Source organism: Ambystoma mexicanum, chromosome 5q, assembly GCF_040938575.1.
Source record: "Ambystoma mexicanum isolate Mex_15411 chromosome 5q, UKY_AmexF1_1, whole genome shotgun sequence".
Classification (NCBI taxonomy): Eukaryota; Metazoa; Chordata; class Amphibia; order Caudata; family Ambystomatidae; genus Ambystoma; species Ambystoma mexicanum.
The window spans coordinates 908,742,323-908,769,714 of NC_090933.1; the positions used below are offsets into that span (position 1 = coordinate 908,742,323).

The 27,392-nt window shown below is 45.2% G+C and overlaps 1 protein-coding gene across 1 annotated transcript in view; it reads right to left on the reverse strand.

Annotated features, from left to right (window-relative positions):
• NIPAL2 (NIPA like domain containing 2) overlaps positions 1–27,392 on the reverse strand; it is a 690,092-nt gene that overhangs the window by 41,476 nt on the left and 621,224 nt on the right. The window contains exon 9 of the mRNA XM_069621416.1: positions 20,914–20,977. Coding sequence (XP_069477517.1) covers positions 20,914–20,977 — 64 coding nt within the window. The remainder of the gene's footprint in view (positions 1–20,913; positions 20,978–27,392) is intronic.

The window sequence follows — 27,392 nt, forward strand, 5'->3', positions numbered from 1 at the left end:
AGTGAATCAGAAACTAAATGTCCAAGGAAAAACCCCAGAAGAGGCTCGAAGTTGGAAGAACAGAGGCCAAATGCAGATTGGGGAAAAGTGCTTTCACCAGACGGATGGGAGAAAGGAGTAGTGATAAGTAGAGCATGGATGGTCATAGGTCAATATGAGCCTACCATCAACATAGTGCGAAATGGATGAAAGCTGTTATGGCCAAAGCTTGCAAAACTGCTGACATGGGTCGAAGACAGAGGAGGGCCCTTGCAGATTGTGCCACTGGAAAGACCAAAACTTCGCTTCAGGAATAATAGCACAAGAAAAATGGGAGAGAATCAGAACTGTGGACAAGTTTGTGATGCTCCAGGAATGGTGCATGGAACTGCAGTAATTATGGATCATTATTGGGCATGTGGATCCAAAGCATACATCAGACTGCGGAGAAACTGGGGAGGTATATGCACAAAAGTGAATGTCCATGTTCCAGCATTGGTGATCCCGAAAAGTGACTTGAATATTGACAGTTTCCTGAAAGCAGATGCTCACCTGAGGAAGAAGAGATCTGTGGAACTGCTGACTCGAATGAAGAGGGAAAATTACTTTTCTGCCAAATCAGAAGCTGCTTTTCATGCAATCCCATATGAACATAGGCTGTTTAGCCTCACCTCATCAATGTTCGCAACAATCTTCATGCCAGGATTCCCAGTTGGAGCAAATACTAAATGGTTCAGATAACCAGATGGGAGTTACTGCAGACCATCAACACAACCATAAAGGGATTCAACGCAATCAAGGAGAAGTTAAGGGCAATCCGATTGATGAGTCTCCAGAACAGATATGTACTTGACATGATCACAGCTATGGATGGAGGAGTTTGTGCAAACATTGGAGAAATATGTCACACATTCATACCATCACACGATGAAGAAAATGGAACTCTAATGGAGGCCATAGGTATGCTGACAAAACTACAGATTCAGATGATTGATGAAACTGACGAAGTAGATGACAACAATTGGTTTGGATCACTATTCTCATGGGTTCGACAATGGATGGCAGATGCATTCAAGTTCCTGGGAGCCCTGTTAGTGATGATATTACTAGGATTCTGTGTTATCAAGATAATAATATCTCAGTGCCAGAAAACTGTGAAGAAAGCCATACGTATGAAGATCATGATTGATGTCAAGCCAGGATGGAAACCCAAAGACCTAACTGACGAAGAAATAAGAAACTTTGTGAAGGCCAGCATTCACGCACCAGAAGGAACAAAGTTTCTCTATCCCAGGAAGCACAGATATTATGTGGGGAGATGGGTTTACTGCAGCCCAAATGGACAGTGTCAACTGATGACATGGAACAAGGACGAACACGTGAGAACAACAGGAAGTTTAAAAGGAGTAATAAGGGAATGGAACCCAAAAAGACATTTCTTCAGACCATCATGTATAGATCCCGAAGATGAAGAAAGAATGGACCTAGGCGATGAAGTGAAGGTGAAAACAGAGGAACCAAAGAAGATGGATCCAAAGAAAGAGGTGAAAGTGGTCGATGAATCACCCAGAGGGGGGAGTGTAGAGGAGGTCCCAAATACAGCCTGCACTCCAACCGTTCATTTTGAAATACCAGGAACGTTCCTACCGAAATATGTGACGTATGCTGAGCAAATAAACCATCAGAGAGCCGCAGTGGGGCTCTGTCCAGTACCTATCAGAAGAACAGCTCCTATTGAAGTACCAGTACCAAGGAAACCATGGACAGTAAGGTACCCATTGAGAAAGCCTTATCAACAAATGAAACGAAATGAAGATTGTCTGAGTACAGTCCCTGAGGAAACTAAAAAACTCTTAATGGAAGACGAATGGTGACATCACGAGAACCCAGACTGACTCCCATATAGAAGAAATGACGACCAGAGAATGACGTAAAGAGACGACAACGCCATGAACAAGGATATTGTGAACCTGAAGTGAAAGGACAATGTCAAATACCGAAGCTTAAGCCACAAGCATGATAAAGATAGTCGACCAATTTACGCATGTGCATATGCTTGGAACCGCAAGAAAGCTAAGAAAACTGTGCAGCTTGCTATGCTTAGTAGGATAGTGCGGCAAGCGCCACTATACATAATCTACCTCAGAAGAAGCACATTATATAAGTGTAATTCCACTTTGCACAAGAAGCAGAATCAACCCAGGTTATTAAAGGCCACGAGAGAAAAGGCTTCATATTTTGCAAAATCAAGAAGAGACGGCTGAATCGAAACTCAGCAAAGTCAACTCGTGTCCGGAAAGCCAAGGTTGTATCAGTGGAAGAGAAAAACAGTAGCTACATTTAATTGAAACTCAGAACAGAATATCCTGCTTCTGGAAGGTCAAGATAAGAAGACGAAGACAGGTGGTGGGTAAAATGAAATTCAAATACACTCATTGATGGAAAAGAGGCAAATTCACAGTGTCTGAATCACATGACCAGCCGAGCAGGAAGAAGCGAGAGCTCACACCTACGCATGGCACCAGGCCAGGCAAAGATATCAGAACTTTTTCAGACAGAAGATGCAGTCTCGAGGCCAACCACAGTGAAATAATTGATACATAGCAACTAAAGTGATGATTGATTGCAACAATAACTGGTGGAAGGCCGGGTAACTAAGGAGCACCCCGCACCTGGCCGACCATTCTGCGTGCTGCTAAGCAAAGTGGAAAAGTATGCATGGGGTTGGTGCCAACCCAATCACAATGGACCAAATAATCTAGGGTCCTATAGTTAGTAGAACCAAGGGGACGTCATACTTTTAGTGACATCTGCAGTAGTCATTTTTGAAGGAAGGGCTTAGATGCCCACCTGACAGTGTTTACCCAATCCCCTCACTCCGTTACCATATACAGATATAGTACCTATATTAAAGCTACCTTTCCCGAACCAACAGAATTGCATGTCAAATTTTGAGTGTTACACGTCAATGAAGACGAGTTTTCAGTATAAATGTCATGATTTTTATGCAGTTCATTGGAGTTGTGAAGCGAGAAGGAAGATCACGCATCCTCTGATATTCATGAGACTCCCCGTTTTTTGTACTTGTCATTAAACGGACTCCCTTTGCCAAACTGTTGCCTTGTCCTTATTGATTGGTGTTGAAGTATATATCTGCACCCCCATCCATTTCATGGATGCTGCTATCTTGTCTTAAAGTGCTTCTGAGCAAACCCTGACTCTATGGGCTGGTTGGGGGTCTCGGAGCACACTGGTGTTAGGACAGAGATCATTAGCTGAGCACCATGCCTGAATAGCAGTCAGACAGTCTGGAATGAGAGAGGAGGGAGAGGAGGGAATCTTGAAGGAGAGCTGAGTGCCGTAAGCATAACACTGGAAATGAGGAGAGAAGGAGCAAATCAAGTGGGCCAGAGGGGCATGGTAAATGTTAAAGAGCCAACGCAGTAGGATAGAGCAATGAGGGAAACTGCAGGTAGAGAGTGAGATGGAGGAGAGGAAAGGGCCCAGTTGCACCTGCGAAGGATGATTAGAAAGGACTGAGGTCAGCCAGCTCAGTGCAAGGTCCTTGATCCCAGGGGTGTCATAGAGCTGCTTTATGAGGGTGGCATGATTAACTGTGTCAAAGGCAGAGGGGAGATCAAGGAGGATGAGAACAGAAGGAGAGTTGGAGTCAAGGATTGACAGCAGGCCTTCACAAGTGTTCAGGAGAGCAGTTCTGTGCCTCCGGATGCTCTGAAGCCAGGCTGGTGGCCATGGAGACAGCCAACAGATTCAGTGTGATGGGTCAGTTCGGAGATGGCCAACTTCTCCAAGAGTTTGCCCAAGAAGGGGGCAGTGGAGATATGGCGATAGTTAGCCAGGCAGAAGGGGTCAGCAAATGGCTTTTTCTGAAGAGGGTGCACAAGGGAGTACTTCGGGGATAGTGGGAAGGAGCCAGTGGCAAGGCAGTGGTTACAGAATTTGTGCAAGGTAGGAGCGAGTGTGGAGATGTTGTCCTTGATGGTTCTTGAGGAGCAGGGGAGCCCCTGTTTGGAGGAGACTTTCATAGAGCGGACAGCTTTAGAGAGCCCATCCGGTGCAATGGGAGAGAAGGAGGAGAGTATAGGGGTGGGAGAAAGGGGAGCCAAGGGAGTCCTAATAGGAGGTGGGGGGTGGAGGGTGGCGAAGGGAGTAGAGAAGAGTGAGGACACAATATCCAGACTTTTGTTTGTGAAGTGGGAGGCTAATGCAGTACAGAGGACCTGGGATGGAAGAGGAGAGGTGGAGACTGCGGTAGGATTGGCAAGTTCCTTACATATTTTGAACAATTCAGCTGTATTGTTGGTGGCTCCAGGGATGCAAGTTTGGATATGGGCCCTTTTCATGGAGTGGATGGAGAAACGGTATTGCCTTTGAAGCAGGTGACAGGCCACTTTGTCACTGGATGAGTTTGAAGCCTCCAACTTCCGTTCAGCAACTCTGCACTTGCGTTTCAGAGAGGCTAGGTCAGAATCGTACCAACAGTTGCAATTGGATACAAGCTTCATACGGATCCTCATGACAGGGGCAAGGGTGTCAAGGGTGTTGGAGATAGAGAGGTGGAGATTAGCGAGGGCTGTGTCAGTGGGAGAGTCAGTAGCAGGAGTGGGAGGGGGGATGAAAGTGGCAGCAAAAGCAGAAACTGACATTCGCTTCATTGGTCGAATGAAGGATAAGGAGACTGGCAGTGCGAGCAGAGCATTGGTCAGGGAGCCTGAGAGCTCCAGATGAGAGGAGGGAATGGTCAGGCCAGGAGAGAGGTGTGGTGAGAGGGTTAGAGATAGGGATGCCTGCTGAAATGAGCGCATCTAAGTTGTGTCTGGCTGACTGAGTTGGACCAGATGGAAGAATGGTAGGGAAAGAGAGTCACAGAGGTCACAGAAGTGTAAAGTCATTGCATCAGAAGAGTCAAGGTGAATGTTGAAGTCTCTGTGGAGGAAAAGCTTGGAGGTAGAGGTCATTGGAGAAGAGGTGAGATCAGCCCATTCAGAGAAGAAGAGAGAGAGTGGGCCAGGGGACCTGTCGATGGTAGCAAGAGTAAGCAAGAAGGTAGGGAAACACCACGCCTGCAGACGAGGCATTCGAAGGAGGAATAGGATTGAGTGGATATGACGGTAGCAGGGACCCATTCAGGGAAGATCAAGGCCACACCACCTTCAGAATTGTTTAGCCTGGGTTTGGAGAGAATCTTGTAGCCCTCCGGTAGAAGAGTGTCAAGAGCAGTGACAAAGCTGGCATTGAACTAAGTCTTGGTAAGGGCGAGAACATCAATGCCAAAGTCTTCAAGGAGGAGACAGATGTCATAGGAGGGTTAACTGGCAGAGCGGTATTGAGAGTAGCTAGGTGGAAGTGGGAACTGATTACCCCCTTTGAAGGTTTTCCGAGGGGGGTGCAGGGATGTGGTACTCCCGTCAGTTGTGGAGAAAGGGCCAGGGGATTGTCAGAAGGGGGAATGGCAGGAGAAGGAAGGAAATTAATGAAATAGAGAAGACACATATCAAGAAGGAGGAGATTGGGCTGAGAGCCCTTGGCTATGATGGAGCCATTCCGGTAGACATCAATGATGCACCTAGAGGATGGGAAGTGTGCCAAGAGCACTTCCCATCTGATTCCACCATTAATGGGCGAGGAGTAAAAAAGAAGGGGATGACGATTTGGTTAATGGGGGGATTCACCCTCCTATATAGTTATTTTGTCATAGTGGAATTTCCCATTCCAAGCCTTCCGTAAGGGCCAATCCTTGCTTCTATAATAAGTGTTTTCTTCTGATGTCAGCCCCCAGAGTACCTTGCCAGCAGGAAGTTTGGTGGGTCTCAGTTGGCCTGGCATGGCATATACTAAATGGCTGCATCCGTAACTAGTATGTGGGTCCTCTTTCCTAGCTACACGACTTCCACACTCCACAGTCCGTCTCACATCAAAAGGACTCCAGTAATTATCACTCTAAGGCGACTTTCCTATTATGCTGCAGAAGCCACTTTCAAGCACCAAGCTCCTACCTCACCCCTAGTTGAGGTATGGCCTACCTTCCCAGGAAAGGTGGTACAACATCCCAGCAGAATACAAAGACACATCATGAGCAGGCCCTCCATCTGTCCTGAGTGAGACTGTAGCTGCAAGGTTCACGGGGGAACAAATAAATGATTGAATTGCACTGAATTGTGTTTTAGCAATTTTTGTGTAGCTGCTCATATGCCACTATGTGTAACCAGTTAAAGTTTAATATTTATATTTAACAAAAGTACTGCCACCAGGCCATGAGGATATGCAGTTAAAGGTAGATCGATCTCGAGGGCCCACTTTTAAAGGCCCATTGGTTTTGATTGTAGCAGGCTTTTTCAGGAAGGCACATGTCACTCTTTGGCTCCCATCATGCCAATTCACACTGCAGCTACTGGTGTGTCAGTAGACCAAGCCTAGCAGAGTACACGTGTGCACTATTATTTTTGGCATGGAACATTGGAGCCTGTTTATCAGAGCTCACGTTCTAATAAAGAAAAGCACCATCATTTTATATGTCAAATATCAAAAGCATACAGGATTGCATGTCCTCACAGATGGCATTCTGTCACAGTGACCAACACAATATAAAAAGCAACAGGCCCAATGCTCCCTGTCAGTACAGACTGAACTGAACAGAGATACTGTCTCCACCTGCATGTCCCATACTCCTACACAACACTGAGGCAGGGTTCATTACTTTTGGGAACTTCATGGCTTTCTCACACAGGCTTGACATCGCCTGCACCATCTGACATGCAACACCACCCTCTCCACGTGTAGCCGTCTCAGCAGCCATGCAGTGGGGTTACACTTTTCCCCCTCTTGCTAAAATCAACTACTAGGTTCTTTTGTCCACATTCGCCATCCGGATATCGTATATACATTCAGAGCTTGCACACATGCAATGAACAGGGGAGAGAGGGAGAAAGAAAGAGTGGGCGAGGGAGAGAAAAAGAGTGAAAGGCAGATAGAGAGGGAATGGAGAGAGAGAACAAGTGAGAGAGAAAGTGCAAGAGAGTGAGCGAGAGAGAATTAGAGGGAGAGAGGGGGAGAGACAGGGAGAGAGCAAGCATGAAAAAGGCAGAGAGTGACAAAGAAGACAGAGAGAAAGAGAGAGAGAGAGAGAGAGAGAGAGAGAGAGAGAGAGAGAAAGATTGAGGGCTAGAGAGAAAGAGGTGGAGTGACAGAGACAGCCATACAAGAAACTTCGAATACAGATCTGCCATGACAACCCCCATTGAAACTACCATTGATTTGCAAGTGGAGCTACTGTGAAAATGAGGGGGGAGCCTCCTCTGCTTTGCACAAGACCTCAACCACTTTCTTTCCTTGACCAGTGGAGGGTGTGGGCAGGGAAAAAGAATTAAAATGTTGGGGCAGCACGTGTATAAAACTATAAACCCCGAGCTGGGGGGCATTACACCTTCAGGTAATGTCCCAGGCCCATAGTTACAGGCCTGACTGAAGAAAGGGACTTAACGGCCTTGAAGCGGTAATGCCCCCCCACTGAGGGGCGTATTGCTTTTAGTACTCCGGCACGTGAAATGGGAGTACTGATAGCTACTTTTTTCAGTTGTGAAACGCTCCAGTGTTTCGGCAATGAAAAATAAATTATGGCTACCATGGAACGGGAATCGAAGTCTGTTGTCCCTTTCCATGGCAGCCATTTAAAACATTTTTTAAAAATAAATAAAGAAGATGGCACCATGTAACTGGAGAAGGGACTACACGTAATCCCTTCTCGCTTTCCATGGCGGCCATTAAAAAGGTAGGGAAAAAAAGTAAACAAAGAAAATGGCCGCCATGGCAGAAGGAACCAGAGGGACATGGCTGGGTGGGAACTGGAGTCATGTCGGGCAGGTAAGGACCCGGCGAGGGTCAGTCAGATTGTTTGTAACAATCTGATTGTCACTCGGCAGGTACTTAGGATAGAAATAGCACAGTGTCTGAATTGTTTTCAACCATTTTTCAATGTTCTACTGTAGAATTTTCGAGAGGCCAAAACATTAATAACACTGAGTTTTGGTCAACATCTAAATTACAACCAGCAGTATTGACTGGCACTGGGGTCAATACAATAATGCTACTATCAACGAGTGTGCAAGTGAAGATGCTTCCTTCCTCCAGCCTCTGTAGCTCCCCTCAGCAGGTCCTGCGCTGCTTCTTGCCAGGATGTTGAATGGCTTGTTTCCTGAGAGAGATTCTGGTCCTATTTCAGTAGTTGGGGACTACCATCCGAGGGATCTGATTGGCTGTCCTGATCTTCCAAATGAATGAACTAATAACCGTTCATCTTTTCTGCCTTGTCCACAAAGCCTACTGCTTTGGTGTGCCCACACAAATGACCTCTTAAATTCTGTGACTGCAAACAAAATGTCAGCACAAAAACATATTTTCTTGCCCGGAAGGCAAGGTCCACCAAATTAAAAGGCCCTGGAAAGAACTTCTTAAAGTTTTGGAAGGCAACCAAATATTCTTTTTCCACCAAGCACTGAACTAAGCTTACCTAATAGATCACAATCGAGCCCTGTTCCCCGAGTAAGGTCTGTTTTTACTCTTGTAATATGGGACCTGAGTTTCAGTGCTGTGCCTAATGTATTACTCTGCAAGCCACATAAGCAAACACATACATTAGTTCATAAATAAATGGAAAGGAATTGAAAGGTAGCAGCAAGGTGACACTGTGGAATTCAAAGTGATAGATCCGCAGTAAGAGGCGAGGTAACAGAGGTCATGTATAGAGACATTCTCACCGGCACAACTCTTTCATCTGCCTGCTGAGGGACAGTCACTCTATTAATAGTCCATGGAATATTGATAGCTGTCCTAGGAGAGGTTTAAGTTATTCCTGCATTGATATCTAGTGACAGGTAATACCGGGGCAGCTATATTCCCAATGGAATCATTGGCTGGCTGCTGAAGCAATGGCCTGTTTGCAGTGCGCAAAAACAAAGTATTTGTACACAACATGTGAGAAACTAGTACGCAGTACAAACCGTTATTGGTACAGGAGCTCTTGGCTACTTTAAGCGTTTTTAGGGCCCCGGAACACGGACACATTTGGATCCTTAAAATATAAAAAATAGGAATCCACGAATGCTTGATGCCCCTCTCCCCGCTCCGCCCCCCCCCCCCTCTCCCGCCACCCACACACATGCACCTCTACCTTGGTCATTGTCCAGACGCCCTGGCAGTGACCACAATTAGCTTTTGAACTATGGATACTTGTGTTCTATCATAGGTCCAGCGCACAGATTAACAATAGCCGCCATGAGCAATGTATGTGGGCCACAATATAGATGCAGGGGCGCAGATCCGCAGCCATGTGAAAAGGGTGCACATACTCCAGAACAGATGTAAAACTCAGATTAGCAGCCTCACAGAATGCCCAGATGTGCAAGCATGGTTACAGTAGACTGATTGGAAGCAACAAAGAAAGTACACAGACCATATACCGAGGACTTCGATTAGAAGAGGGCTATGGTTTTCAAGCGGTGTTACTTTGAGGGTGCCAACGAACACATGACTTTGTATTGTGTAATATAGGAATAGTAAAACTATAGCTATGCCAACAATGAGCGAGGTATTTTTGAAGAGCGTAGCCTGAGAACTAAATCACCCATTAAGGGCTAGCCATTTTAAAATATTAAGGGACCAGTAATTTTGACAGGTTAGGCACTATAAGATTAAATGAATTGAACAGGATCATGCATTTTGGTTAGTGGTGAAGTTTTGGCACTTGACCTCATTGTTTTATGGTTCTTGTCATATAGTAAGTTGCAGTTATTTGTGAATGTTTGACTTTCATGAACTAAAACAATAACCTTTCTTGAAGACCACACTAGGCACATGACAAAGAAACATGTAATATAAATGCCTTATAGAAACGTGTCCTGCTACAGGAGAATGATTGTAGTTTTATTTTCTCTGTCATAAATGGAAGCCTACAAGCACCAGAATACTAATTGATGTGAATCTAGAAAATGTCAACTGTGTTTTAACGATTGAAGCCTATCAAACAACAAACCTGCGTGATAAGGTCACCAAGTTATAGTCATTGTAAAATAAGCAGATCTGAAAGTGAGCTCGCTACATGCCTGCAATATTTGGTTGACTCTACTGTCTAGGACACCGTCCACTCAAATGACCTATATGAAAAGAAAGAGCATGGCATTGGCTTATCACTGGCACCAAAATAGAGAAGGCAAGCCACTTTGGTTCCACTGCCTTGAAATGGGCTACTTAATCACACCACCTGCACGTGACTAATCCATTATGCTGTTCATTGGGATGCTTGGCTGGTTTTTACAACCTTTGTTTATATGGACTGAGTGGTAGACTTGCACCATACTGGTGCTGTGTCTGTTTTTAAAGCTTTCTGGTGCATATGCATTGTTTTGTAGCACAGTTGAGGTTGCTATCACCAAGGTGAACATGCTCAAGTTTATCAATCTGGGAGAGCGGAAAGGCTGAGTCAATGTTGCCAGGGTTTGGTACTGCAATGTGGCATGTGAATGCAGATCTCTGCAATGAGTGCTTAACAAAGGGAGCTCTTTTGTAAACTACTGTGGCACTCAAATACATTACCATGCACTCACACACTAGCTGCACTATATGGGAGACATCCATTTGTAGGATAAATGGATTACCAAAGTTGGGCCTTATTAAGACATGGTACAGAGGTAGTCTTTCAACATCCACAAAGGCATTTATCATACTTTTGATCCATTGGATACAATTACATATTCATTCATTTGATTTGATCAGTATCGTGGTCTTACGGTGGTTGAAATATCTGGAAGGCAGTGACGGTAGTACCCGACTAGACCAGGAAAGCTATTTGCTCCTTCGTCTTCTTGGGAGTTGACATGTTTTGGATGCTTTCAACCTTCGCTTCTTGCGATTGAACTGTCCACTTTCCAGGTATTTGAGAGTGGGAAGAGCCAAGTGGCATTTCAATGGATTGGCCTTAAATCCTGCCTCCTGAGCGTTGGGGCAACCAAATATAGATGTCTCCTGTGATCGGCCGAACTCTTACTGTTAACCCCAATGTCATCTAGGTATCCTCCAGCAAAACCTTACTTTGGCTGAAGTTAGGTGCCCATTACCCTGTGAAAGGTTGTGGAGGCCGCATGCGTCCACAAGGTAGTACAGTGAGCTGGAAAAGGCTCAACGGTTTGACTAAAGCGTTTTATTCTCACACAGATCTGCCAGTTACCTTTTGCTAAGCTGAAAGTGGAAATGTGCATTACTGGTTCGGTGTTTCAATCATGTCACATTTTTCTGGCAGAGGGTAGGCAAAATGAGACTTTTCCTTCACCTTCTTGAAATCTATGCAGAACTGCCAATTTCCGTCTGTCTTTTGCACCAAAACAATCGGGAATAATCAGTGGCTTTGTGAGGGCTCAATACCGAGGACAGCTTTGTATTAATCACATCCATTTTCTAAGTTTTGTTTATGTCAGGACTCTTTTCTGTACGCAACAGAGCTATACATCAGATGGTGCCAGATGTAGGTTCTATAAAGGCTGTTCAAGAAGCCTACCCAAGAGCTACAATCCTTGGGATATAGGAGGTCTGCGTGCCCAGGATGGTCCAGGTTCCTATAAGGGGTCCCCCAGAGTAGACTAGGTAGGACTTGTATAGTGTTGTCAATGGGGGCATTGACCTAGGAGCAGGGCCCTAGTTTAGACAGCCCTCCAAGTGGCACTGCCAGAGACAACCTATGTTAGGATCCCTCCCAAGTCAGGACTGGCAGTAAAATACATTTTGGATGTAGTAGCGAGAGTGATTGATAGGAATTATTATGGGATGGTGAAGGTTCTCCTATTTAAAGACAGATGTGAATCCTTCAGAGTACGGAGAGGGAACCCCATAACTCTGCTTTTTTGTGAACTTCTTTCCCACCCAGGCAGAGGAAGTTGAAGAGGTGGGTTAGACATAAGGATTTGAGCCAGGTTTGGATCCTCATATTTTCCCCAAAGAACAACCATAGACTGTGCTTAAAGTACATCTCAGTTGAGCAAGCAAAGACCGCCTCCCCCTAAGAGGACAGTTACAGGGCACTTTGGCAGGACAGTGGACACCTCCTTGCAACCAGAATGTGCTCTAGCCCAGAGCAATGATGCTACTATTTTCACATAAAATGGGCAGGAAAATGACTGTGCCCCATTTCCTAGGGGGGAGCAGACTCCTCCTGTATAGAGTGATGAATAAAGTAAAGGGAGATCAGCAGACCCAATATCAGTGTTGATACACCCATCTTTCTGGAATGTGCATATCAGTATGCAGTGTTTATATCGAATGTTTTATATTGAATGCACACATAGAGTTTTTTTTATATTGAACACCTTTATAGTGAATGCATTTAGGGATACAGTAAAGGGTTAAATATTTTTGGGAAATGTTTAGGGTGGATATTTAGGGGTTGGAAAAGTGAGGTTGACCCCGCCGCCAAAAAAAGTGCATTCACTATAAATGTTTTCAATATAAAATATTCGAGATATGTGCATTCAATGTACAATATTTCGATATAAAGACGTCACCTGGCCTGCTGAAAGAGGGGAATGTGCCAGATCGATATTCACAATCTGGCACATTCCCATCTTTCAGCAGGCCACTAAGGGTGGTGGGGTCCTAAGACACAAGGCAACTATTCTGGCCCAGAATTGACTAGCATATTCAGAAATACAGTATTGAATGTCCTGGATGGCAGATGAAATGTAGGGATGATGTGGTTAAGATGTTTTTACAATGCCTACCTACCATAGATGTCCCATTTCCTAGGATTGGGATGGGTGTGCTCAGTCATTAATTAATATATTCTGGTTCTATTGGATAATGCTAACCTTATCCAGATGCCTTCCCTATGAAGCTGAACACCGCACAACACATTTCTAAATACTTAGGTCCTCATCACGAGTTGAGCGGTAACGCTGGCGCTATACCGCCAAACCCCCGGCACTATTAGCGCCGGATCACCTGTTTGGTAGAACTGTTATGGCCCATTCCCCATTGGGCCCATTCGGAAATTCCTCTTTCCCCATTGGGCCCAATGGGGAAAATACACACTATTACCGCTGGCGGATTTTCCGCCGGCGGTAATCACGCCGAAAATCGGTAAATTTGCTCAGCTCAGAGCTGGGGGGAAATCCGCCAAAGCCATGATCTGGTGGACCCTTAAATGCAGTGGTAATAGCGCTACCACCGCATTTAAGGGTTACCGCCAAACTCATGATGAGGCCCTTAGTACTATACTTTAACACAGGTGGGATTCCAAAAGAATAATCTCATAGACCAGGGTACCCTTTTTACGTTCAAACTACTAGCTAATCTAAAGAAAATACTACAAATACTCCTGACACTTCCTCGCGTTCCTTCTAGCCCTCATGTCTCCATACATCTCTGTTATTACATCTCCCTCTTCCTTCTCCCACATCTCCCATGATTCACCAATTCTCCAAACTCAGCTTGTTACTTCCTCCAGATGCCCGCCTATTGTGCCATGGTTTAAATAGCCTGAAGGGCCTCTCCCCTGTGTTTGGATCGAGGGTACATAGCTCTGTGGTCTGATTGTGTATGCATTTTGATTGGTTCCATTTATTTATGGCCTTTGGATAAGAGTGCTAGTTTCCTTGTAAACACAACCAGGCTATGGCTTTAAAAACTGCATCCACCATTTTCGAATGGAACGGTGCATGTTTTTGCATATGTTTGTGAGTTATCGGCTCAGAGAGCAGAGCTACATCCACCTTTCTGCATGTGGTGAATGTTTGCAGGGACTTTTATTATTATCATTATTATTAGAGTCTTTATTGAGTACGTACCTAGCGTTGGGAAGCAATGGAGCACTTTACAATCATAGGGGAAAGAACCTGGTGAGGGAAACAAGGGAGCAGAGTGCTAACAACATGCAGGGACGTAGCTGGGCAGTTTGACAGCAGGGGGATTTACAAGCAACCCGGGGAGGAAACAGTAGGGAGCAGATCACCCAGTCTCTGGTAGGGTGGGGAGTGGAGGGAGTGTGGACCGAGCTATTAGGAAGGAGCATTCCTTGAAGAGGAGGTTCAAGAGCTCCTTCCTGAACTGTATAAGAAAGCATGCAGGACACATTTCAGGGGTGCCAGGGTAATGGCTAGAAGGCATTCCAAAAGGGCAGTGCCACCATCTAGGTGGAGAGGACCAAGGCTTGGACTAAAGATCTGAAGTTGTTTTCTGGGATGAAGGGTTTGATTTTCCACAGGAGAGAGAGCTGGTACCAGACCATTTATGTCTTCATTGCTATGTGCTGTTTGAAAGAGAGGTGCCTGTCGATGGTGAACCCAAGGGACTTGGCGCCTGTGGTAAACCGAGGTGTGAAACCCACGAGGTTCATAGCAGAGAGCCAGGTCTGGATGTCAGGGTGTTCTGTGTTGTTGATCAGCAGTAGGAATTCAGTCTTGGAGGAGATGAGCTTCAGGTAAGCACCGGACGTCCACAATTGGATCCCTGTGAGGTAGCCCTTGATCGTGTGGACGTCATCAATGGAGGATATTGTGAGGGAGAGCTGTGTGTCAACTGCATATTGGTGGATGTTTATGTTGTGTGGAGTGAGGACTGCTCCGAGCGGTTCCATGTAAAGATTAAAGATCACGGGGGAGAGAATTGATCCTTGTGGGACCCCACAAGTGATGGGCAGCGTTGGTGATCTGGAGGAATTCATTTGCACAAACTAGTGGCAATTGCCATGGTAGGATTTGAACCAGCTGAGGATGTACTCGCTGACCCCGATGTAGTGATGAAGATTGTCGGTGAGTGTCTGGTGGTCTAATGTGTCAAATGCTGCAGAGAGATCAAGGAGAACCAGGAGGCAAGCATGTCCATCATCAAGGATTTTAAGGGCATCATCGATCACCTTAATGGTAACCGCTTCTGTGCTGCGTGTGCGTCTGATGTCAGATTGGTGGCACTGAAGGAGGCTATTGGCTTTGATGTGTTGGAGGAGTTGTGTGGCACTATCTACAGCAATGATACTCTCCTGAAAGTTGTATTTCGACGCCCACAGGTGATTGGAGTAAGCCGACAGACTGCATTTGGGAATCCCTGTCCTTTTTGGGGCCCAAAAATATTAAAACATCCCCACATACTGTTTTTTTATACTACACTATGATCTTTCTTATTTATGTTTCTTTGTTAATTTAAACAATGACCAGTGAGTTCTAAGCATGTGTACCTTGTTCAATGCCCTTGTTGAGCTTGGGTCTTTGACTCGGTTATCAGGGTCCCTAACTCCCGGTATGGACATTGGACAGGTCTATAAAGCTTAATGTTAACCCCTGGAATGCTGAGAGGGCATTCAGATTGGCATATCCATAGGCTATAAGAACCTGTACAGCCAGTAGATAGATGTGAATGCTACATTTCAAGGCTACCAGCAGAGCAGATTGTATGGGCATCCAATTCCCTGCTACCACCCAGGCAGAGTTTGGTACTGAAAACTTCTATATACTTACAAAAACAACAATATATTTTGAGGAGCTATGCAGGTTATAAAAGCTTTACAAACCTTGACTTTGGCCAATACCAGGAGATATGGGCCAACACTCCTCCAGGGCCCATAACGACTGTTATGGCCGTTGGGCTAGGTCTATAAAGCTTAAGGAATCCACTGGTCACCCTCACAGCTTAATCACTCATACCCAACTAACAATCCTGCAACACGGCAATAACCCAGGATTCCATGTATCCATTCAATGACATTACTCATAGGCTCATACATTCAAGAGCAACTTAACAAGAAGGCTGTACATGGTAAATCATGGGGTAATTTCCAATGCTACTGTTCCATTATTCTTTGGTACCATAACATGATGGTGAACCTTCTGCCATCTTGCCTCTTGCTAAAAACAGAATAGGCTTCCTAACAACATGCAAAGATGCACAAGCTTGAAAAATCCTCTTTAAGTTCTAAGACTGCATAGATGACAGCTGTCCCAATATGAAGAGCCTTTGACTCACCTGAACCACTATTTAGAGACCTCTTTCATCCAACCCACCCTGCCACTTAACCACCTTAAGAAATAAGGAAAGAGGAAGAATATGAAAGTGACTGGCATGGAACCAATTGTGCTAAGGATATGGATGCTGACCTGTGGCATAAGGGAGCTTGCAGAAGGTAAAATTCACTTCAAGAGTACAGTTTTCCCCCAAAACTTCCAGATGTTCACCAAATACAAAGAGAGCCCATGATCTCAGGTTTGCAGGTGGTCGACTGTAACCACTATCCATAAATCCAAGGCAAAAGGATTGCAGATACCCCAAAATGGATATTTCTCATCGCTTTGTGTTGCAGATGTTCAAAAATGACCCACAGATACATAGTTTCACTCATGTGTGTTAATTGCGGTAATTGCACTGCACCGATGCATTTACATCAATGTTAACTGCACTGGAGGCCAAAATGTGACAGTGGTCTCCCAAGGCCTAAATCAAGAACAAAAGCTATGCATGTAGCACCAGGGAGCCATTTTAGAGGTTATAGAACAGCATTCTGAAGTTGCTTGTGAGATGAGACTCGTTTCAAAATCTGGCGTCTTGTCGAGGTCTTTTGCACAGATTAATTTGTGTAGAAGAGGAAGTTGATGGCATCCATCCAGCACGTGTCGGACCCTGAGGGTTTTCTTCATTATCTCCTATTTTGTGCAGAACATCTCTTCTGTTGCTGAAAAATGCACACCCCAATTGAAGAAGGTTCACCCACGACTTGTTCGGGCCTGCGGAACACATGGGAAGTGGAGTTGAATATGCAGATAGGTCCCAGGCTGCGCCTTCTGTTTGCTCTGTATCTAGTGCAATATTCCAGGGAAAAGAAATGAACAGCCTGGCCGCAGGGCCGGCGAGTATGCGGGTGCTCCGGGGCCCGGGCACCCCCACCGCGGGAAACGCTATTTTTATGAAAGTCCCTATTCTTAGAATAGGATTTTTGTTCTGCCACCGGCACCCTCCTCTCCCCAGGCTCCCGCCAGAAAAAACAAAAGTCGGCCCCCTTACCTGGCCGAATTCCACTCTGTGATGTTTATTCAACAGACATAGTGCCTCATTCCGTGTGAGCATGTCTGGTAAAAAAGCTGGTACTACCGGCTGTGGCATTTTTACCAGACAGGCTCACCACGAGTCTGCTGGTAGGGGCAGTAAACTACCAGCAGGCCTGATTTGCTGGGAGTTCAGGCCCTTATCGGCAGAGAAATGACTGAATCACTGGCACCGTAAACAACAGTGCCAGCGATTCAGTAGTTCTCATCCCATGGATGGAATGGGAACTTACCACGGTTGCCAGCACCCGTAATATTCCGGTAACACGTGGATATTGGGCGTCGATAACAGTAAGGCGAGTTTGCTGGTAACCAGGCGGTAGTGCAGGTGGGTTACCGGCAAACTCATAATGAGGTCCATAGTCACAGTATGCCCACACGCAACAAGGTTTGTTTCAGACTGAGTCCTTTCTCAAGGGTGAATAAATTAAATCTGAAAGACACATAACTGGCATTTCCCAGGAGTAGCCATCGTCAGCATTGCCATGAATTAATGCGACAATGAAAGAAATAGCATTGTATATGCCTTCTTCGTACAATCTTTTTGGGTCGCTCTGTTTCAGGGTACTGTTTAAGATCATCGTAGCTTGCTGTAGAGTCAAGAGAGTGTCATTGATCATACTTCTCAACAGTACTTGCCACTTTGGTTTTAACTCTTCACTTCAGCCTGGATTTGGAAAGCAGCAGATCAGTAGTCAGAGCCACATGGTGACCAGAGGCAACCATCAGGATGGTAGAAGTGCATCACCCAAGCAGATTACTGGCACTGTTAGCTACCTGCCCATGCCTCGGTTGGTGAACCACCAGCACACGGATGGTGGGAGCAGCCCCCCTCACGCACTCTATCCTACATCACAAACACTTGAGTGGGCAAGCTGGGGGAAACTCTTTTGGCTGCCTGAGGCTAGCTACGTTTAGGAATGGGGCTAACTTATTTTTGCCACCTCTTAATTGAGCCCTATATGGCAGAAAATGGGGCAATCATCAACAGAGTAAAATCCCAAATAACCACATATTAACAAATACAATATGTAGGACTGGTTGGAAAGATATGAATGAATCATAACCACTCACTCTGCTCTGGGCAAACCTCCATGCCAGTCTGTGTGATTGCATAAGGGGACCAGGCATATACAAATCAGTCTTGATCCTGCCATCAAATGGAGCAGTCCAGTCCAAACTGCTAAACCACGTCCCCTCTGCATAGAATCACAAGCAACCCCAGACATTTGTCAGCCTTGTTGGGTGCAGCTTGGTTCTCTGTGGTGCAGCAAGCAAAGGACCCATGTGTGGGCATACCCTCTTTCACATAGGGAGACACACTATAACCAAAACATGCGATAAATGGGAGGATATGAATTAACCGCAAACCCTTGGCACTACTCCGAGTAGGCCTCCATGCACCATTGTTCTTAGCCTGTCTGCTTCATTGCTGAAAGGGACCAGCTGCACCTCAAGGCCCAAAAAGGGTGAAACATTTTTGGAGTTACTTGTGTTTCTAGGCTGGACTGCTACCTTTGGGGGGAGGATGAGGGCTGATTTGCATATGGCTGGTTCCCTTCTGCAATGGTGCAGATAGGCTGAAAAGCAATAGCGGGGATGGTTACCCAAAGCAATGCCAGTGGTTAAGATGAATTCATAACCTTACACCCATCACATCTTTTGTTATAGTGTGTCAGCCTACGTGAGAGAGGGTATGCCCTGATGTGAGCTCCTTGCTCACTGCACCTTACAGACCCAAGTTGCACCTCAGTGATGAATCCAAACAAGGTCGAAACATGTCTGGAAATGCATGTGCAGAGGCTCTAGACTAGCAGTGCATGCTGGGATGCTCCTATTGGTGGCAGGGCCAACATTGATTTGTATATGCTTGGTTCCCTTCTGCAATGGTGCAGGTGGGCTAAAAACAATGGTGTGGCCATTTGCCCAGAGCAATGCCAAGGATTAAGATTAATTCATAACTCACAACCTTCTACCCATTACATCATTTGGCTATAGTTCGTCACTATGTGAGAGTGGGTATAACCAGACCTGTGTCACTTGTTCACTGCACTATACAGAAACACGTTGCACCTCACTGATGAAGCCCAGCAAGGCTGACAGTTTTTGGGGATGCTTGTGTTTCTGTGCAGAGGGCATTTGGCCTAGCAGTTCAGGCAGGACAAGGACAAATTTACATATGCCTGGTCCGCCTATGCAATGGTGCAGATGGGTTGAAACGGGCTTGTTGCGATTCACTCCTGGATCTCCGCTCTCCATCTCCACCCTAATCCTTCAAAAACAGAGGTTCTTTTAATTTTTGCATCCACCTCTGCACCCTCTCTTTCCCTTTCCCCCTCTTCTCCCTCTATCTCTCCCTCTGCCCGCAATCTTGCCATCATCTTCGATTCCTCTCTATCCTTTTCTGTTCATATCTCTTCTCTCTCGTTCTTGTCACTATCAACCACCTTTAACTTGCTCTGTATTGTTTTTAAATGCCTCTATGGCCTTGCTCCCCATATCTGTCTTCTTTGATCTCTTTCTACTCACCTGCTCGTCCACTTCGTTCCCAATCCCTCTTCCTCTCAACTGTGCCCGCGCTACTTGTGCCTCATTACATTTCCACTCAATTGCTCTCCTGGCCTCAAAGAATTGGAACTCTCTTCCTCTCTCTTTGCCTTCCTCGCTCTCCCTTCCCCGCTTCAAAACCCATCTAAAAACCCATCTTGCTTCCCATTGATCTCTTGGTTTTCTGTCATATCTGCTCATATGTTTTGTACCGTTGGTTACTATGTTCAGCGCTTAGGCGTCAACTGCTACAAAATTCAATAAAAATACAACAACAAAAATGAATGGTCTGGACGTTTGAATAGAGCAATGTCAATGCTTAAGAATAATTCATAACCGTCTCCTCTTTGTATAGCATTCATAATAAATATATTCAATTCCATATTAAAGATTCATAGGCAACATCCTAAGCCTTTGATGCAGATATTCAAGTCAATCTCGAGATTTAATTTATAGCAGCCAGTGAGCAATTAGGAATGGGGTGCTCACAGCCACGAATGAGGCATGCCTCTGCCACATACTCAGTGCACCCACATACAGCACAAGACCATAGCACCCACCCAATCCCATATGCAGCTCAACATGCAGCCGGAATGGTGCAATGAACTGACTCAGAGCTCCCCTGCCTTCTCCTCTACCTGCCAAGAATAATTTTAACCAATGGGTTGAATCTAGGTTTCACTGCATTCACCCCTGAGTGCTAAGAATAACTTTATCCAAGGCCAATGGTGATCAACATGCATTACCGTCTGGTAATTTGATTAATCAAATGTGAGGTCAGCTTAATGACTCTTCAGGCATCCCCAATACGTGAGAGGCATATTGACTAAAAACGTGTACACAAGTACCAGATTTGATGTGCGCATCAGGAAAGAGGTGATGGTTCAAGTGAATGGACACCTGTACCACCTTCTCTGCCCTCTGAGCTCATGTCAGGGCACTGCTGTTGAGATATGAAATGTGCAGTCACACACACCCATAATGCATAGATGCATCAAGCATTCTACACAACACAATTCTTTATTCATTCCAGAGGGAGGGTGACATTTGTCTGACAGATCCAAGACGATGTTAGTTGGCAGCAACCCACAGCTAGTAAAACGTATCAGAAAAATGGCCTGAACTTGAACCTCCATGATAACATTTTAGCAGAACCCAAAGGCATATTAAACAATGGGGTTGTTTTCTGAAATGTTCATGCGCTCTCATGTAAACCCAACATAACCACAAGTTATCACCACCATTTTAGATCCCTTACTTTCCCCCTAGGTTTGAACCTTTCACATCAACTACTTACCCAAACATGTACATGAACATACTGAGTGGAGCTCCATCTTGAAATTCTTGATAAAATATAATCCCTGGTAAAAAAAAAAAAAAGAGAGAGACAACGGTTACTTATGCATCTGTGGAAATGACATCCATCCGCTGCATCTGGAAGGCTATGTGCCAGAATCCTAAAATCTGCGACCAGAATATATTGTACTCAGGACACCAAGCTTCTCTCTCCCTAGCTGTTACTATCTTGGTATGACCTGCACCCCACTTTGTTAGCCATCACATGCCATGCAACCATCTTCTTAAATTGACATACTTCGTTATGCAAAGCCTCAAGCCTGCATCACCTATGTTCTGCAACCATATACTTAAGCATGCCTCTTTCACAATATGCATAACTTTTAACCATATCCGTAAGCTGAAATCTGTACCCAACCTCCTCAGACTGGTGAATCTGTAACCATATTCCTAAACTGATGCACCCAGATGCCTAAGGGTTAGGTGGACCATACAAATGTAATAATAAAATAAATACATAAATAATACACTGTAGTGACAAGCTATCGGGTTGCCCCATTAATGAGTGATTAAAGTTAATTTATGGGCACAATAACGTTACTATAAATCAGGCTTTCAATCAAAATAGTGGCAACTGACCACACTACATCTAAATTCATTAAAATGTCCAAAGTAGAGTAGGTTGGCGCCATGACCCCTTCATCTGCCCCTGCTAGGTCTCCAACACCCAGCTGAAAGTGTTGGTTCTTCCAACTGCTGGTTTGGTGGGAAACTACTCCAATTTGAGGTTTGAGGTACCAAATTGGTCCTTTTATCTCCTCTATTTATACAAGCAGAGACTAACTAGATTATCATTTCCATTGCAATATCTTTTCCATTGCAATATATTTTCCATACTTTGTGATGGGATTCAAGCCATACATAAAATGTGCACGTCATTTCTCAGCAGTTGACATCCCAAGAGCCAGGGTCAAGACCTGCTGCACGTCCATTGACCGCTACAATAGCACCTCTTGAATCAGCCTGGGTCAAATGCAAACCAAAGGAAGGGGACCTATCCCGCAGGGGACAGAACCCTTCATCCTCAACATTTAGAGTTTGGATGTTGGACGTTTGAAAGACAGCAATGCATGTTGGAAATGGTGTGTGGACTGGTATCCTATTTCCAGAAACCCTAACTATTCCTTCAGATAGTTTTAAGCGGATAGGAATGTAAAAGCTGAAAAGAATCAGTAATAGTACAGGTCTCTGGGGCCATTTGTGTATCAATGACAGGAAATGCCCTAGCCTAATCTAATGGAGGCAGTCTCTTGGAGAGGAAGACGGCCATACCACCCACAACAGGGGATCTGCAACCTTTAGCTTTCCACGTATTTTGGACTACAACTCCTATCAACCTTAGCCTACAGTGATGTATTACAGGAGTTGTAGTCCGAGATATCTGAAGAATTGCAGGTTGCAGATTTTTGACCTACTCTATACTATCCTTTCATCTGCTAATTAGGATAAAATGATAAGCAGTATCAGGAGAGGCAGTCAGATCCAGCAGGATTAGGGCAAAGGTGAGGCTTTACTCGCTAGCAAGCAGTAATTATTCTGTAATGTCCACAAGGGAGGGATTCAGTGCCTCAGTGAGTGTGGAAGCCAGATTGGTAGACTACACGCAAACCATATGTCTTAAGATAAGCAAACAGTTGCGTTGTAAACAACATTTCCAAGGCTTTAGCCATACGAGGGAGACTAAAGATGGATCTGAAGTTTGGTAGGATTCCAAGATCATCCATACCATTTTATTTACTAGAGGTGTGATGACTGCATGTTTCAGTTTATCAGCAACATCACCCAAAAGTAACAAGACATTGATGAAATTAGTGATGAAGGGAGTGATGGAAAAGATACCAAACTTGCACACACAATTACTGGAGATGTTGAAGCTTGGAGACAAAGGTTTACATAAGATTAGAGAGCCGATCCGCAGAAACTGGAACAAACCCATGGAGCGTAGGAGGTGAAGGAGCAATAAGGGTTTTATTCTGAGGAAATAGGGAGTGAGATGCAATTCGACGATTTAAGCTGTTACATTTGTCCATGATAGAGTGGCATCAAGTTGTCACATATTTATTGAGAGGGAGCCGGTGAGGCAGATGCTTTGTGAAATTGTGGCAATACTTTGAAGCTACTAAATAGTTTGTTCTATGGTTTGTAGACATCTTTGATTCTTCTTGCTTTGGTTGTATGGATAATTATTTTGTAATTTCTCTTGTGTGGCCTGTATGCCCTGTGGTCATGTGGATGTTTGTTATTTCTTTAGCCTCTCCCAGAACTTGACCACCTTGTTAGGTGATGATTGTCATTGAACAATTTGTTTAAATAATCGGCTCTGCTGGATTAAGGTTTCCACATTTTGAAAGGGGCAACCACATCTGTGGCCTACGTAGCAGCATTTTGGAGCGTCTTGGAGCTCAGGTCAGGGGAGCACTGATCAGAAGATTATTTTGTGAAAAGTATGGTCAAATGCAGCTGGTAAGATGTTATTCAGGTTCCTTGATTGGCGACGAAAGCCTTAAAGAACGGGTGAGTTATGAAGTTATCAACCATGTATATAGCCATACAAAGAGAAAGGAATGACACTAGAGATGTTTATAGTAGATCAGTATACAAAGATTAGACATTGGGTGTATCTGGGCACATGAGTTTGAGGTTGGACAAGTTGAGAGTCCAAGTCCACAATCAATTCTTGTGCACCCTTGCTGTTAGAGTCATCAGCCCAAGATGCAGGAGTGGATTTATATATCACACTTTATGTTGGCCAAGACATTTGAAATCAGACAAGATAGGAACCTGGTTAGACTCTTTGGTGAGGGCTCCAATACTATAATCTCAAGAGAGATAATAGGGGCAGTGAACACTTAACAGGTATGCCCATTAATACATTATAGCTAGGCTGGCGATATTCTTGCAGGTAATGGATTTCGTGTAGATCAGTGCCACACCACCACCTCTAACTAGGGTTCCATTTTTGAACAACATACTGTATTTGATTGCGAGTAGCTCTGTAAAAGTGTGCACAACTATGTCAGATAGGCATATTGCAGTGATGAATAAACAACCGGAGATCATTATCTTTTTGGGTTGTCTTGTCTGATGTTTTACACATTTCCTTTAATATCCTTTGAACTTCTGAAGCACTTTTAATTTTATTTCACATGACGCTATCCTGTGCCTGACTGCTCTTGCTTCATTCAAGCTCTTACTGATTACTATGCTTCACAGAGCACAATCCTTCCCTTGTTTACCTGCATCAAGAAGTCTGTAGATTTTAAAGCAGAGGGAGCAAGGGTCTTTCCTCGGATGATGCATTTGCGTTGAAATCTCTATGTTCTTTCTATAGGAAATCTATTTTTTTAGGCCAAATCTCATTGCTGATGCACTTGGATTTTATCAATTTAAATAATTCCCTTTTCTAAATAGTTAACCCCAGTAAAGAGCCCTGTCAAGGTTGCGCTGACTCTGCCTCTGTCTCCAAATGTTCTTATTTAGCTAATCATCTAATTATTTTACCTAGAAAATGTTCTCCATCAGGACAAATATTCCTCCTTCCCAATTTCCACTTTACGTTCAAACCTTCCTCACCAGCCACACTGTCCACCAATACGCAGATGGTATATAACTGTACCTGAAATTATAATCCATCTAAGACATTCACCATCTCAAGGACTTACCCTGATCCAGACATGGATTTTAAGCATCTACCACAAACCAAACCCCTCTGGCATTCAGAGGATCAACAGGCATCAGAACCTGCCCAGAACCTGCCCAGACTAGAAAATCCGAAATGCAAAAGAGAAAGAACCAGGAAACAAGCAGCAATGATTTATGTCCCAAGGCAGCAGGAACTCATGTCCATCAGCAACAGACTTGGTCCCACCACAACACAATTCAGAAAAGAAATTAAGACCCTCACCTTCAAGGAACACCTTCATCAACCCTCATGAGGCAAGCCCTAGATACACCTAACTCAGGACCAAACTTAGCTAACTCAGTATCCCCATGGCGACCACCCTCTACAGCCCACCAAACTGTCTCACCTGCACACACCCTCTCCGCACATTTACCTGTTCCCCACGAGCTGGAAATGTTCACCATTCTCTGCTACCCTAAATAGTATTCTGATATGCATTCATTGTTATTTCTAGTGTACTTTGTTTTAGCTTCTTTTGTTTTTATATTTATTTCCTTGTAATGTTACTGCGCTACTTGCTGATGGGGTTGCCTGGATCATGATCGGGACTGCTGGGGCTCGTACCTGGTCCACTTTCCATAGTCCCCGTCTTTGCTTTCTTGACTGCACGTACGTCGGCATTCGAGCTGACCTATCGGCTTGTGCCCAGTCACAGCTGACTGCTGTCTCCGACTGGACAAAGCCCGCTCTTATCTTTCGGCGAACGAGAGACCAGCAGATTCCCCTTACTGAGGGGTAGCACATGTGGCTTTCCCGTACTGCAGCATAATTGCTCTATTCTTTTTTTTGCTATTCTGTTCATTTCTGTTTTTTACTACTACGGCAGCTAGGTCTGCCACTCACCTTTTGAACACATACCTGCATTCATTTTTATTTCCAGTGTACTTTGTTTGAGCATATTGGGCCTCATTACGACCCTTGCGGAAATGGAAAAATGATGGCGGAAATGCAATACCGCCATCGAACACCGCTCGTTGCGATCATGACCCGTCACCGTAAAGTACGATGCCATTAGCGACACCGCAGTGAACGGCAACGCTAACTGCACCAAGTACGCGCACGCGCGCCTTGCAAAACCGGAATCACCGCCATGGCGCAACGGTACGCGAATTCTGACCCTAGCGGACATGTACTGAACGCCATCAAGCACGTCGTAAAGTACCATTCCGCCATGGCGAGAAATACGGCAACGCGAACCAACCGTAAATGGCCCACTGAGTGCCTGTACTCCACTCCCTGGCCTCATTGCACAACTCCTGGCATGCGCAATGTACTCACACTATGCAACCAGTGAAATCCACAATTCACCCATGCATGCCAACGTAGAAAAGCATGCAGGGGCTCAAAGCGCCCCGTGAGTGGGCATCCATGTACGGCATGTCACCATAGCCGTACTGACGCAGCACAGGCATGTGAAGGTACAACACATCAAAATGAAAATCAAGAACACATGACACAAAACAACAGTAGTCCCCCATCGCTTGCCACCAGCGCAAGGCAACATCCACAACAGCATCCTGAGGGGGATTGCACCAGCCCTGTACTCATGCCAGTAAACAAACCAACCATCAGCAGAAGCATGTACCACACAAGTCGGCAGAGTGACTGAGCAGCCAGGCTCATCCCAAGAGGGGCCGATGGGAGCTGCAGGGCACAGATGGCATCAATACAGAAGCTATTCCAATGGACATGACCCCAGTCCCCCTCCAACAAACGCACGCAAACACAGTCACCTGTGACCAGCCACATTCTGAACAACCCATCATTCCACCAATCGACCTGGCTGACAGGCACCAGTCGGCCAAAAGCCAATCCCCCGCCCCTGAACAGCACATCATGTAAACAGTCACAATGGCAGCCTCTATCCGTGACCATACTGTGCTACGTAGGCAAACGCGGCCAGTACTGTACCACACAACTCAACTCAGAAGGCGGAACACAATGCAGATCATCACGCAATACATACCGCCACAAAGCGAAAATCGCCACATCACCTGCAAAGAACAACGCAACACGACAAATATCGGAATACAATTTAAATGCACATCCAAATGACAAAGGCCCCACAGCAATTTGCAAAATACCACCAAAACAACCATCATCACCGAGGGCTGCATCTGCAATAATTGACCGGCTTCCACTTGTGTGACGCCCTGTACCATCATGGCACACAGGGCTTACATCAACGTTCCAAAAGGCAACATGGAAGCGGCAAGAACCGCAGGTCCGTCCCATGAGGCAGGCACTAGTCGAGCTGAAAGGCCGAAATGTTGCACCTAGCCACCAGTACAGCGTAAGGGCATGTGGCCCATTGGCGATCGTCCCATATGATCGAAATGGTGCTCCACTGATTCACCCGAAGCTGCAGGAGTCGAGAGTAAAAACCATCTGGAGGAGTGGCGTAGAGATGGCATCTGCAATAGGGCAGGAGATACCTGTCACCCAAAAGAAACACAAATCAACCGATTGCATTACGGGACTCATGATGCATTACAATCTTCATTCAACACACCAAATCCACACCCATATGCATGCTAGCCCACTCCAAAGGAATATACACACCCCTAAATCAGTATCGAATCACAACGAAACCAATCGAGCTAAATACACCATTGGCAACGTCGGTTACTGTGCATGCGTCCGTCAAGACAGAACCCATGACATGGGATTAGTAACGTGCCTAGACACAAGTGTATGAAGGCGCGTCGAGACAGGGAGGATCCGACAAGGGCAGATAG